Here is a 13,722-nt window from a genome sequence, read left to right as displayed (position 1 = left end):
TGAGGTTCTCATAAAGTGTTTTAATAAATATATTAAGGCTTCAGGTAAGTACTGCTTGGAAACATTGTTTTCAAGCACTGAAGTTTACAATCAGAGTCTGTAACCACAAGCCACCATCTCAGGGCAAGCGATACAAATACCAGTTTGTCCCAGGATTTGTCCCCCCGCCCCGCCCCCCATTCAATGTATATTCATGTTTTATCTCTCTGCCTATACCTGATGTCAGTTTTGGTAGTTGCAGAAAAACAATTGACCAGTGAGGCAGAATATTTCCTCCTTCTAGAAAGCTCTCAGGAGTCCCCCGGAAAATCAGCGACGCAGCTTTCAGATAAATGAGCGAAGGGGCTAACAGCTAAGTGACGGCAAGGAGAGACACAGACCGCCCTGCAGGTCGGGCGGCAAATGCCGCTCTTCATATTCCACACGCCAGAGTGTCATTCTTCAGCCTAGAGGGCACCACACCTGCCACCTACAGAGAAGCCCGCCAAGAGCAGCCTCACCCTGAGACCCGCGAAGGCCTTCCACACGGAACCCTTCTTCATGGTGTCAAGGCTATTCTGACACGCCTCTAGGTCACCCGTAAGACTCTGTAGCCAACTAAGCAGGCCATCTCACACGTCAGTGAACTCCACACCCACAAGTTAAACAAGTGCCACAGTCCCCATTTGCCCTTGGACCATGAAGAGGCTGAAGCACTTTCTTGCAGGAAGAGAACCAGATGCTGCCAGCCCGCATTGACAGACCCCTCCAGAGGCGCTAGATGGACTCCAGAATCCAGTCACTGCTGGAGAGATGGGTGAGGGGCAACGCCGGGTCCCTGGGAGAGCCTCGCCGCTGCCCGTCTTGGGGAGAGCCCTGCTCCTGGAAGCCCTCCTCATCATCAGAGAAGCCATTGTCCAGCGCGTAGGTGCAGTCCAGGCTGGAGGCTGCCTGGCACGCTCCCTTGTACTCCTGAATGGACTCGTAGAGGCTGTACAGTTGGCACAACAAGGACATGTCCAGCTGTCGGAGGCCGACCTGGAGGGAAGGGAGAGGAGATAGAAACGGAGTCAGCGCTGGGATTTCCTCTCGGTTGAACACCCAACCAGACTTCCACCTAGGCTCGAACACATTCCTTCCCTCAGGAAGGCTTAAGGCGGTATCGACGGGATGCCCTGAAGTTCCAGGCAGACAGATCCTTCCACTATGTCATCCAATACCTCAGACATGAGTGGGTGAGTCCACACCTGCAGGCCAGCGAGCCCAGCCTGGATTTGTTCTGGTGCTTCACAGACACACCCAGTGACGGCACGGCAGTGCATGTTCCGGGCGCCTCAGCTGCATTCATTGTGGATCCCAAGTCCCAAAGACATGGGTGCTCCCCACGTCCAGACTCTGAGAAGACCCCTGGCAACCCTGGTCAGACCCCACATTCTGTCATTCCTAAGAGGCAGATTACCCCTGGCCAGAGACAGGATCTCACAGTGTGGCAGGCTACCCCGCTGTAGCAACCCCATCTGCTCCAGGGTTACCCAGGCATGGCCGAGTTCAGATGCTCTCCCGTCTAGACAAGCCTAATGTGGTCCCTCCCCAAGACAATGAACTATGAAGCAACTGAGGATGCAGCCTCACACCGCCTCTGGAAAGGTCACAAGGGTGTCCGGTGGGGGGAGGGGGGATGTTGTGCATTTGCTGTCCATCTTTACCACCCTCCCTCCCTCCTGCATGACCTATGACAAGAAGCAGCGAAAATGCTGGGCGGGGGTGCACACACGGTTAATCCCAGTACTTGGGAGGCAGAGGCAGGTGGATTTCTGAGTTTGAAGCCAGCCTGGTCTACAGAGTGAGTTCCAGGACAGCCAGGGACATACAGAGAAACCCTGTCTCGAAAAAAAAGCAGCAGCCAGAACTAGAAGAGCATGCGTCCCATCAGTCCCAACAGAAGGGACGATGCGTGGACTCACAGGGGAGCCTGCACACCCGAACTTTTAACAGGCCACGAGTCACACCAAGAGCTTGAGAAAGCACCGCCTGCTTCCTGCACAGCAGTTGCCGAGTATCGTCAGACAAGATGAAAGCTACCACCAAAATTACCCAGGGAAAGAGAAAGACCCCAGTAGGCCCAGACCTGGGGTGCTAACCTGAGGCTCTAGGAGGCCAGTCCGACAATGCTATCTACAGGATTTCAATCAGGGGCAAACTTATTACACAGTCCCAACCCCTCAGTGTCCATCAGCAGAGCCCTTTACACCAGGTATGACTACCCCACAGACCTAATGTCACTCTTTTCTTAGCCATGCTTTAGAGACCTGAAGGCAGCCCACACCTGAGGGCCTAAGAAAGGTGAACAGTCAATGCAGACATGGTGGAGCATGGCTGGCATCTCCCAGTACCTGGGAAGCTGAGGCAGGAGTGAGTTTGAGGCCACCCCGAGCTACAAAGTGATAGCGCCAGAAGACAAAACTGTTTTCATTAGGATGTTCTGGTCCAATCCTTTCCCCTGCATGTCTCCTGTGTTCCCAGATTCTATTGCAGATGTGAGCACGGCCTCCACAACCTGAGATGCTAAGGAATTCCTATGCACCTGCCTGTTCTCAGATTCAACTTTGGTAAAATGACACCTTCCAAGACTCATACCCATGTCTGTTTAAAATGTCCAAGAAGATGCTCACAGGACACACGTCTCCTGTCATGTCACTGTTTCACTGTTTCTCATGTCAAGAACAGACCACAGAAAGACCAAAGTATCCATGGGCAGATGCTAACATTCACCTTCTGGGGTCTCATAGCATCGGACGGGGTGAGACAAAAGCCACATAGCTCCGGGGTTCTTAAACTGTTGGACGACAAGGTCATGACCCGTGTCACCCTGTACTCATGGTGCCAGGTTTTTCCTGATTACCCAATAACATGCCCAGCACAAGGATGACTCACAGAACTGTCCTGCCATTACGGGCGACAGTGGTCTAGAAACACTGACCCTCTAAGAGACATGGCATGGTCCTGACACACCTGTTACACGGCCTAGTACACAGGCAGACTTCACCTAAGTACAGTAGTGCGGGATCACACCGGCCTCAGCTCCTGGGAGCAGCTGCTCCAGGCACCAGACTAACTCCCTCCCACTGGGCAGAATTTCCCTGGACTACAAGAGGTGAGTGGTGCTGACAGGCAGGCAGCCTTCCGTGTTTCCAGCCGACTGAGTGGACACACAGATCTGTCCTTGTCCTGGTGCAGGGTCCTGTCTAGAGTGGGAACCCCAACCATAGCGCTCAGGCGATCCAGAGGCCGTGGCAGGACAGATAGTGCTGTGTGCCTACAACACACTCACACGGCTCCCACCAAGTCATCAGAACCCATGTGCTTGAGGGCAGCACAGTCGGGCAGCCCAGGCTCCTCTAGAGGACTTACTAAGGGGTCTGGGTAGAGGCAAGGAGGGGTGTAAGCCCTAGGACTGAACTACAGGACAGAACGAACTCACCCAAGAGCAAGGGCAGAACAGCTTGCCCTTCTAGGAAAAAGGTGTCAATGAACTGTCCCCATCCCTAAATCTCCATCACCTTCCATCTCTCGACCTACCCGCGTGTCCCCGAGGGCCACCTCTGCTCTTCTCAGCTACAGCAGGCTCCAGAAGGACAGCTTCATTGGGGGTGATGTGCAAATGTGAGCCTTGTCTCAGCAGGCAGTCATGCCAGCCCTGGGCTCCCCACTCTTTATTGTCACTTACAAGACAATACTGAGGGCTAACTCAGTCCCTGCATGGTGCTGGTCCTTCCTGCCTCTGCTCAGGCTGCTGCTTCCTCTCTGCCACCTCCCCTCTCTTCCTTCAGCTCTTCCTTCTCACCATCCTGCTTCCGAGGAAGGCCCTGCAGCCGGCCCTGCATGCTCTCCCTCCAGAGTCGGCTTCCTTTCCCTAGGTTTAACAATAGGCTCTGTTGCAGGAATAGTCTCAGACAGATGGTGGCTCCCTGCCAGGTCAGGGGTCACTAAAGTCCCAGGGACTCACTGAGGTTGAAGTGGGGGATGGTCTCATCACTAGGCGACGGGGCTTAGAGAACTAGAAGCTTTTCTTTCTTTAGAAGGGTTCTCATGTAGCCCAGGCTGGCCAAAAGTCACTATGTAGCAGAAGATGACTTCCAACTCCTGTTTCTGCCTCCCAAGTGCTGCAGGAACAGGTACTCACCTCCATCCTCTGCAGAGGTGACCTTTTAAAAGAAACGTCTTAGGAGCTAGGGAGATGCCTGCCACACAAGCAGGATGGCCTCAGTGCATCCCCAAATCACACACGTATAAAAGCCACTCATAGCCAGACATGGTGCTGCACAGCTTTAATGCCAGCACTCAGGAGGCTGAGGCAGGTGGATATCTATAAGTTCAAGGCCAGCCTGGTCTACATAGTGAATTCCAAGACAGCCAAAGCTACTTTGTGAGTCCCTGTCTCAAAAAAACAACAACAACAACAGAACCCCATAACAAACAGCCAGGTGGAGGCTGGAGAGAGATCAGCAGTTTGGTTCTCAGCTCCCACAGCTGTGAGTTGCTGGTCACAACTGCCCACAGCTCCAGCCTGCGAGGAGATCCTCAGATCAAGCCATGAGAGCTTCGTCACTGAGAGGCCTGGGATGATCCCTGGTCTACAGGGGTGTATGAGCAGGTAAGCACGCAGAGATCTGACAGAAGACCGCCACAATTTCCCTGCATTTTGTAAAATACTATTGTGGAGTTTTTTAAGGAAATGAAGTGTACAGGGCCAAAGGGCAGGTGCAGATTCAACTTCATGTGTATTGTGAAACTGTCCTCTAAAACCAAGGGACAGGCCTCTGCCCACCGGGTGGGTGGGAGAGGCCCTGCGGCTCTCCTCCTGTGAGGTCTGCTTTGTAGACTTCCTAGGTACAGCACAATCGGCTTTATATCTGTAGTTACCAAGGGTGCTGAGCTCTGCCGTCTCTTCCCGGTGTTCATTCACTTTTATCATTAGTAGTATTTTTTGGGTTTCTTTGGGCCAGGCTTCCTCTGTACCTCAGACTAGCGTCAAACTCACAGAGACACTTGTACCTCAGCTTCCAGGGTGATGGATGGAATGACAGGTCGTGACACCAGGCCTGGCTTACCAGTGCAACAACATGAATACCTTGTTTCTAGTTTTTCTTATTTTATTTTGTTTTTTTTAACAATTTATTTTGATTATATATAAGTACACTGTAGCTGTCTTCAGACACCAGAAAAAGGCATCCCATCTTATTACAGATGGTTGTGAGCCACCATGTAGTTGCTGGGATTTGAACTCAGGACCTCTGGAAGAGCAGTCAGTGCTCTTAACCACTGAGCCACCTCTCCAGCCCCTTGGTTTTTTTTGTTTTTTGTTTTGTTTTTGTTTTTGTTTTGTTTTGTTTTGTTTTTTGAGACAAGGTTTCTCTGGGTAGCCCTGGTTGTCCTGGAGCTCACTCTGTAGACCAGGCTGGTCTCGAACTCAGAAAGCTGCGTGCCTCTGCCTCCCCACTGCTGGGACTAAAGTGACACAACCACATCCAGCCATTTCTAGTTGTAAAAATAACTGAGGGTGCTAAGGAACATTTGCATGTGTGTTTTCTACCAATCAACTTGAGAAGCCATACACCCACACACGCCTAGATCAATCCACCTGCCTGGGAACTAAACAATCCTCTTTCCACACCGTCTCGTGTGTGGTGCTTCAGTCTCCTTCCGCCCACCTGCTTCTGATCGGAACAGACCTGGTCCCCATAGATGACCTTGTACTGTGGACTCTGGCCGAAGGACACCACTTCCATCCCTCATTCAAGACTCAGAACACACAGGCCTGCGAGACAGGCAGCTCGCCACTCCCGGGGCCAACCGAAGAAGTAAGCAGAGCAAGTCGTGACCAGGGTTGGGCTGGCCCGATGGCTCAGTGGGTAAAGCTTCTTGCCGAGTCTGATGAGCCGAGTTAGTCCCTGCGACCCACATTCCAGAGGTAGAGAAATGAGTCTTGCAAGTGTCCTCTGACCGGTAAAATGAACACGGCTTAGGGAGTTTCTGTTGCCCTGAAAGGCAGCCTTGGGCCTCTGTCTCTTGAATACTGAGAACTGTCTCAGAGTTACAGGACTGCAGGACAGGGACCAGCGCAGGGGGGGTGGAGCAATGAGTGACCTTTATGGAAACAAGTGGGCCGGAGAGACAGTGATGCATGAAGGCCCTGCTCTCACAGGCATGGGGCATGCATCTGACCGGCTGGCTTCCTGCTCTGTCTGCATCTGTGCTTTCTGTTGTCACAGGATCATGGAAGTCTGGAATCCTCAGAGAGCTTCCTCAGCACCCCAAAGCTCCCACCTGCTGCTCCTTGGGTGTGATCTGCATTAGATCTTCCCACCCCCACCCAGCGTTAGGGAGCCACAGTAATGCAGGGACCAAGGCCCCAGAACAAGGGTGGGTGTGGGAAGCACCGGCACCCTAAGGGGCAGCAGCGACTGCCTAGGCTGCTCCTCCTCGGAGGCAAATGGAAAAAAACGCTCAGTGTGCCAAAAGCTGGGGCCCTCTGACCGCATGCGTGTTTACATGCTACACGAGCGATTTAACCAAATGGGGAAGGAGAAGCCTGTGCAAACCGGCGAGGCACTTGGGAGTTCAGTCGGTAAACATGAGCCTGAGGTGCTCCACTGGCAGGTAAATGGGTCAAAGTCTGGCGGTCAGAGACAAAGTCTCACATTGCTGTAAAGACATCCTTATCCACCTGCGTCTCCTGACTTCCTATTTGCTTTAGTCCTTTGCAGCAGTTTACAGATACTCATCCACGGAACATACAGAGTATCACTCCTCCATTCTGCGAGAACATAAAACGTGTGTGTGTGTGTGTGTGTGTGTGTGTGCACACTCGTGCGTCTGTGTGTGTTCTCTGTGTGTATATGTGTGCACGTGTGTGCATGCATGTGTGTGTGTGTGTTTGCTAGAGGTCAGAAGTCAACATCAGTGTCTCCTCAGTTGCTTCTCCAGCTCTTTCTCTGACAGTCTCCCATTGACCCTGGAGCTGACTGTTATAGAAGGCTGGACAGTGAGCTTCAGAGATATTTTAGCCTCTATCCTCCAGAGCTGGAATTACAGGTTCCACACTGCCATTCCTGACTTTTCTGTGAGCTCTGGGGATCCAAACTCAGTTCATGGCTCTGATGCTTTTATAAAAGACCTTTCAGTCTGGGTATCATCATGGTACATGCCTGCAATCCCAGCACTTGGGAGGCAGAGTCCGAAAATTCCCAGTCAGGCTGCCCCACAGTGAGACTTTGTCTAGGGGGGGGGAGGGAAGGAGGGGAGGGGAGGGGAAGGGGGAAGGGAAGGGAAGGGGAGGGGAGGGGAAGGGAAGGGAAGGGGAGGGGAGGGGAAGGGAGGGGGAAGGGAAGGGAAGTGGGAGGGGAGGGGAGAGGAGGGAAGGGAGGGGAGGGAAGGGAAGGGCAGAGCAAAGCAAACAAACTATTGAGTATGGTGGCGGTTGCCTATACCACTAGGACCACAAGAGGATCTCGAGTCAAGGTGTGCTTTAACAACATAGTCCAAAGTGGACCTGGGCTGCTAGTTGAAGAGCCAGGCCATGGTGGCATAGGCCTTTGATCCCAGCAGAGGCAGCCGGATCTCTGTGATTTCAAAGTCAGCTTGGTCTACAGATCGAGTTCCAGTACAGCCAGGACTACACAGAGAAACCCTGTCTCCAAAAAAAACCAAACAAACAAATAAAAGAGCTGTAGGCCAGGGATACTTGGTAAGACATCTCAGAAACAAAACCACAACCACAAACATATTCAATAAATAAAATGTCTTTAAAAGTGGTTGCCTTTGCAGTCAATGAACACTAGATAGATCTTTGAATCTTTCTACGGTTGAGCCTTTCCTCGAGGCTACAAGGACTCCGAGTGACACAGTTTCACAGGCATGGGGTTACTGGAACAGGAAGTACCATGGATGATCCACGACTCTGAGCCGAGTGCAGTGTCAGCCGACCGACCGACCGACCAACCGACCACGGGACTGAGCCCCTTTCAACACGGAGTCCTGTCCGGTCTGCTCCAAGCAGCAGCTCTCTTAACTTGCCATTACTGTCATTCCTTTGAAGTGACACCCTCAGCTCTAACTGGCTCTCTTCTAGCCTCCAACTCTGCACCTGAAATGCCTAGAAATGCCTAGCATCCCCCCCCCATGCCATAAGCCTCCCCACAGCTACTCCCCCAGCACCCACACTGCTGCAGGAAACTTTCTTGCGACCCATTTTCAAGGTTCAAGATGGAACAGCCCTGTCACACCACCCACGCTCTGCAGTCACTGAAGACCCAACAATACATAGTGACAGGAACATGTTTGAGTGTGTACCCTCCAAAATAGAGCTGCAGTACACACTGTGACAACCAATGTGTGCATGCTTCATGTGTGTGTGTGTGCTTCATGTGTGTGTATGTGTGTGTGCTTCATGTGTGTGTGTGTGTGTGTGCTTCATGTGTGTGTGTGCATGTATGCTTCATGTGCGTGTATGTGCTTCATGTGTGTGCATGTGCACTTGTATGTGTGCTTCACGTGCGTGTGCATGCACATGCATGTGTGTGTGTGTCTGTGTGTGTGTGCCTATGTGTGTGTGTGTGTAGGGATCATAGGGTGCAACGATCAGACAGGGCTTTGGAGCCCAAAAGGCCCGAAAAGGTTGTGATCTCCAGAGAGTTAAACTATGAGCAGCTGATTTTTGAAAATATATTTAGGCTCTGGAAAGATGGCTCAGAGATTAACAACTCAAATTTGGTTCACAACACGCAGGTCAGATGGCTCACAGCCACTTCAAACTCTTTTCCTTCCAATCCTTCTGGGCACTTGCACACATGTGCATATACTCCCATACATACATACACTCACACATTTAATTAAAAAGAGTAAAAAATAGGGCTGGAGAGATGGCTCAGCAGTTAAGAATACTGCTCTTCCGAAGGTCCTGAGTTCAAATCCCAGCAACCACGTGGTGGCTCACAGCCATCTGCAATGAAATCTGACACCCTCTTCTGGAGCATCTGAAGACAGCTACAGTGTACTCATATAATAAATAAATAAATCTTTTTTTAAAAAAGTAAAGATAAATCTAAATGATTAAAAAAACTAAGCTGGGAGTAGTGGCAGTGCCTCTAATCCCAGTACTCAGAAGGCAGAGATAGATTTCTGCGAGTTCCGGGCCAGCCAAGGGCTCTACACAGTGAGACCCTGTCTCAGAGAGAGAGAGAGAGAGAGAGAGAGAGAGAGGAATGAATAAATAAAATCAAGATGAAGTACCTCTCCCATGACGAAGGCACAACATGTGATGGCTAGTTCTAATTATCAACTTGACACAACTTAAGACTCCTGAGAAGAGAGTCTGAAACATTGTCTAGATTAGGTTGGCCTGACGGAATATCTGTGGAAAATTGTCTTGAATGTCAATTGATGTGGGAATTAACACATCATGACCCAGCCCGCTGCGGGTGGTACCATCCCCTAGGCAGCGGTCCCTGAACTGCAGAGGGGAGGCGGGGCTGAATGCTAGCAAGCAAGCAAGCTTTCATTCTCCCTGCTGGGAGCTATGGGTCTGATTAGTTGCTTCAAGTTCTTATGGCCTGGGCTTCCCTACAATGATAGACTGTAACCTGGAATTGTAAGGTAAATAAATTCTTTCTTCCCTAAGTTGCTTTTTGAGGATACTTTTTCCCACCAACAGAGATACAACTAAAGCACAGAAATTTAGACAATGTATAGAAAGCACTTGGTTTTTGTTTGTATGTTTGTTTGCTTGTTTGTTTTGAGATGGGGTCTTGTTGTGTAGCTCAGGTTCCCTTCAAACCTGATCACAGGTACACACTACCACATCAGGATATGCATACAACCAGAATATTTGCACACCTCAAACTGTTAGCAGTAACTATCTCTCTGTGTGTCAGCCTGTGATATGGGTATGGGGTGCACAGAATTGAACCTGAACACAGGGCCTTGAATGATTAATAGTGACTGTCGACAGGGTCTTGAACCACCAAGGAGATAAATGTCTGGGCATTGCTGAGGGAGTTTCTAGATCGGATAGGTTGATATGGGAAAGTCCACCCTACCCATGTATCCTGCCATAGCCTCGGGTCCCAGACTGAAGAAAAAGGAGGAAATCAAGTGGACCCTCAGCATTCATCCTGACTGCAAATGACTGTCACCAGCTGCTTCATGTGCCTGCCGGCATTTCCTCACCAAGATGGACTGTGGCTGGCACGGTGAGCCAAATAAGTCTTCCTCTACATGGCTTTTGTCAAAGCCATGAGAGACGTGATTAGGACAGGCCTCGTGCATGCCAGGCAGACCTCTGCCACTGGGTGACAGGCCCAGTCTTAGGACTGTGACTTTTGTTTTGTTCTGAAACACTTTCCATCGGTAACCAATCAAACAAAAAAAACATGGGTCATCTTTGATTCATTTCTTTATCAGTTTTGGGGACCCATTAGCAATTCTTGTGAGTTTTGGGGGTTCCCAGGTGCACCTAGGGCATTTTCCGGGCCTCATATACCCATAGTACACCTCAGAGTTCCTGTTCCTGTTGAGACCGGCGATCCTTGATGCGCAGGCTTCCCACAGCCACGGGGCCACCTCCTAACCTCTTGCAAATTCCTGTCAGCCAAGCCTGAGGCTGAGAGGCTCAGGGCAACACTCAGTTTGCTCCACTCAGCGATGCCTTCCCACCTCTGACTCTGCACCCTGTATCATCCACTGTATCTGGGGAACACACCCTCTTTCTGTGCCTACCCGAGGCTTTCCCCCTCCCGAACATGTCACATTCTGTCCCGACATGAATTATATCCCCACCACAGATTCGATCTCCAGCCTTCATATTAAATAGAGCAACACAGACATTCTGCAGAAAGCTTTGGAATGAACGACTCTTCTTCTTAAGCGAGCTGTCTCGGAAATGTCACCATTCCCCCAGGTCAGTAAGTCTCTTGAAGAGCTACAAGACAGACTGAAGGACCTCGTGATGGTTTTCTGAGAGGGCCTGTCAGGGCCTGTAGCCAAACTCTACCTTTAGCATTGTTATCGGGCAGAGTGACAGCAGCTCATTTCCTATAGCTGAGCTTCCGAGCTACCGCCCAAGGCATAATTATAAGGTTCTGCACTTTAGTCACGGCGGGAGGGACCTGGGAAATACCTTCGGGAATGTAGCTGGGCTCCCAAGCCTCCCTAGCATGTTTATAAAGCAAAGCTTCACAACCAGGAGTCACCGTACGCCTTGCAGTCTTATGCAAGAAAAAAAACAACAACAACCCTCAAACACCTGGGGGGGGGGCAGTCTTTTTATTTCACCCAGCAGTTGATGCTATGTTCAGGATCAGGCTGTACACACATTAAATATGGGTTTATCTAATCAAATGCAATTCGCTAGATGTGTTAGGCTCAGGGTAGAAGATCCTAGTTTAGGGGAAAGAACTTGGATGGGTGGGCTGGGTGGGTCCTTCCCCACCTGGCCTGCACAGGAAGCAAGCTGGGAAAGGGCTCCCTGAGGCCCAAATCTCTGCCCTGGCGTCACCCTGAATTGCGCATCCTGGTCCAGGAACACCTACTGCACTTCGCAGGAGGGAGAAAAACTAAACCTATTGTTTGTGACCAGACGTAAGGACTTCACCAGGCCGAGCACCGCTTCCGTGCCGGTAATCGGATTCCTGGCGGGCGGCTGGGGAGGGGCCCGGCCACCCATCTGTTGTCCACATCGACCCGCAGGCGCACAGGAAGCCTGTTCTCCTGGGACCCGGCAGGCGAACACCGCCGCGCCCTGACTTGGCCCAGGAGAACCCCAGCATCAGAAGCTGCCCTGCCGGGGGTGATGTCCAGCGGTGGGAAGCCCGAGAGGGGAGTCCGGACTTCCAGGGACCAAAGGAGAGTGTCCCCCGACGGGACCCACGGCGCCTAGTCCTTACCATCTCCTTGCGCAACAGCGCCAGCGCGGCATCCAGGTTGGGGGGCTTGGTCCGCATCCCTGCCGCTCGTGCCCCGCCGCCTCCTGCGCCCCCTCGGTTCAGCTCGTCCTGGATGCGCGACTTCTGCGTGTACAGCCGCTCCAGGTGCCGCCAGCCGCCCGCCGCGCCGCCCGCCGCCGAGTGCAGCAGCCCGCTCAGGCTTTTGGGTAGCGGTGGCAGCCCGTCCACGCGCAGCCCCCGGGCCATGCCGGCCGACCCGGTTCCGCTCATCTCGCCGGGGCTCCGACACACGCGCAGGCAGCAGCTTAGCCTAGGTCCCAGGAGCCCGGCAGGTCCCCACCCACTTCCCGCCCGCCCGAGTCCCGTCGGAGTCCCGCCCGCTGCCCGGCCCTTTGGTCTCCGCCCCTCTCGGGACCCGCCCCCCTCCTCAGTTCCCAGCTGCTGCAGCGAGGCGACGCCCTGCAGGGCCCCCTGGCCTCTATCTCTACCTCCACTCGTTTGCGCACCCGGGGTCACCTTAAGTCTTAGCTCTGTGAACCCTACTTGCAGTCAGTCCCCTCTCTTCTTCGCCACACAACCAGCGGGTCTCTACCTCACTGTGTCCCACCTCCAGTGCTGTACACCCCCGCCCCCAAGCTGGTCACCTCCGCTCTTCTGAGCCCCACCTCCAGCCCCAGGCCCATCCTACCAGCCCTGCCCCCACTCATTCTGCACTCCTGACCCCAGCGGTCTTCCTTCCTCCACTGCAAATGGGCTCCTGTTCCCTTCCCGGACCACTCTCCTGGCTGGACGAATTTGGTCTCTCTGGTTTCACTCTGACCAGCCACTGAAACCGTTTCTATCTAACAAGGAGTCCAGCCCCGTCACCGACCCCACTCCGGGCTGCCTGTACCCTAGTGTGGGCGTGACGGAGGTGCTGGCCACAGCCAGGACCAACCGCACACAGTGCTTATTCAGGAGGCCTTGCTTGCCTCCTCTGTGAGCTTCAAGCTTTCCCTTCGGTAGCCAAGGAGAGCACCAGCCACACTTTGCTCACTCTTTTAAAGAAATGAACCAACTTGTCTTTCAGCCCTACCAAAAACTGGGAATAAGGGCCCTGCCCTGCCTGGTGGACCGAGAGAACCATCTTCTCCAAGTTGTGACTCAAACGCTCCATTCATGACATGTGTACACATGCGCGCGCGCACACACGCTCACACACACACTAAAATAAGTAAATGGAAATTTTTCTTTTTTTTTTTTTGGATTTGGTTTTTTCGAGACAGGGTTTCTCTGTGTAGCCCTGGCTGTCCTGGAACTCACTCGGTAGACCAGGCTGGCCTCGAACTCAGAAATCCGCCTGCCTCTGCCTCCCAGAGTGCTGGGATTACAGGTGTGCGCCACCACCGCCCTGCGTAAATGGAAATTTTTAAAGTGAAATGTCAGGGAGTCCGAGAAAGACGTCGAATCTCGGGACTTTGCTAACTTCAGCAAAACTAAGTAAAAGTACACCTTGAATAGAAGAGAGGTTGGATCGGGGAGAGACTTTGCCCTTCCAGGAAGACTCAAACCTTAGCAAAAGATAACCGGCTCAGATTCAAGATGAGGAAATCAGAACTCTGCTCCACAGCAGAAAAACCTAAAGAGTCAATATTGAGAACTTCAGTGCCCACAGCTACTCAGTTTAACTCTAAAGGGACTGAATGACTGAATTAATTCACCGAGAGTGTAATGTTCCAGGTGCTTCAGATGCCTACTATAAAAGCGCCTGCTTGCTTTGGGGCTTTCTGCTGCTGGGCGTGGAGCCCACCCCCAAATCAAG

The 13,722-nt window shown here is 52.2% G+C and overlaps 1 protein-coding gene across 1 annotated transcript; it reads right to left on the bottom strand.

Annotated features, from left to right (window-relative positions):
• On the bottom strand, nt 1-12,235 carry Fam89a (family with sequence similarity 89 member A). The gene is made up of 2 exons (XM_052166569.1): nt 11,922-12,235; nt 1-1,017 (listed from the first exon to the last, which is right to left on the bottom strand). The coding sequence occupies exons 1-2, from the start codon at nt 12,189-12,191 to the stop codon at nt 757-759; spliced, it is 531 nt and encodes a 176-aa protein (XP_052022529.1). The 5' UTR covers nt 12,192-12,235; the 3' UTR covers nt 1-756.
• Nucleotides 12,236-13,722: the final 1,487 nt, after the last annotated feature.

The sequence above is a fragment of the Apodemus sylvaticus genome, chromosome 21 (genome assembly GCF_947179515.1).
Source record: "Apodemus sylvaticus chromosome 21, mApoSyl1.1, whole genome shotgun sequence".
NCBI classification, from domain to species: Eukaryota; Metazoa; Chordata; class Mammalia; order Rodentia; family Muridae; genus Apodemus; species Apodemus sylvaticus.
Note: the sequence above shows the minus strand (reverse complement) of the source record. Positions and strands in the feature narration are given on the sequence as shown.

Coding starts and splice junctions, on each gene's coding strand:
- Fam89a (XM_052166569.1), bottom strand. CDS start 12,191: ATGAGCGGAACCGGGTCGGCCGGCATGGCCCGGGGGCTGCGCGTGGAC. Junction 1,018..11,921: donor CGCTGTTGCGCAAGGAGATG/GTAAGGACTAGG, acceptor CCTTCCCTCCAG/GTCGGCCTCCGACAGCTGGA.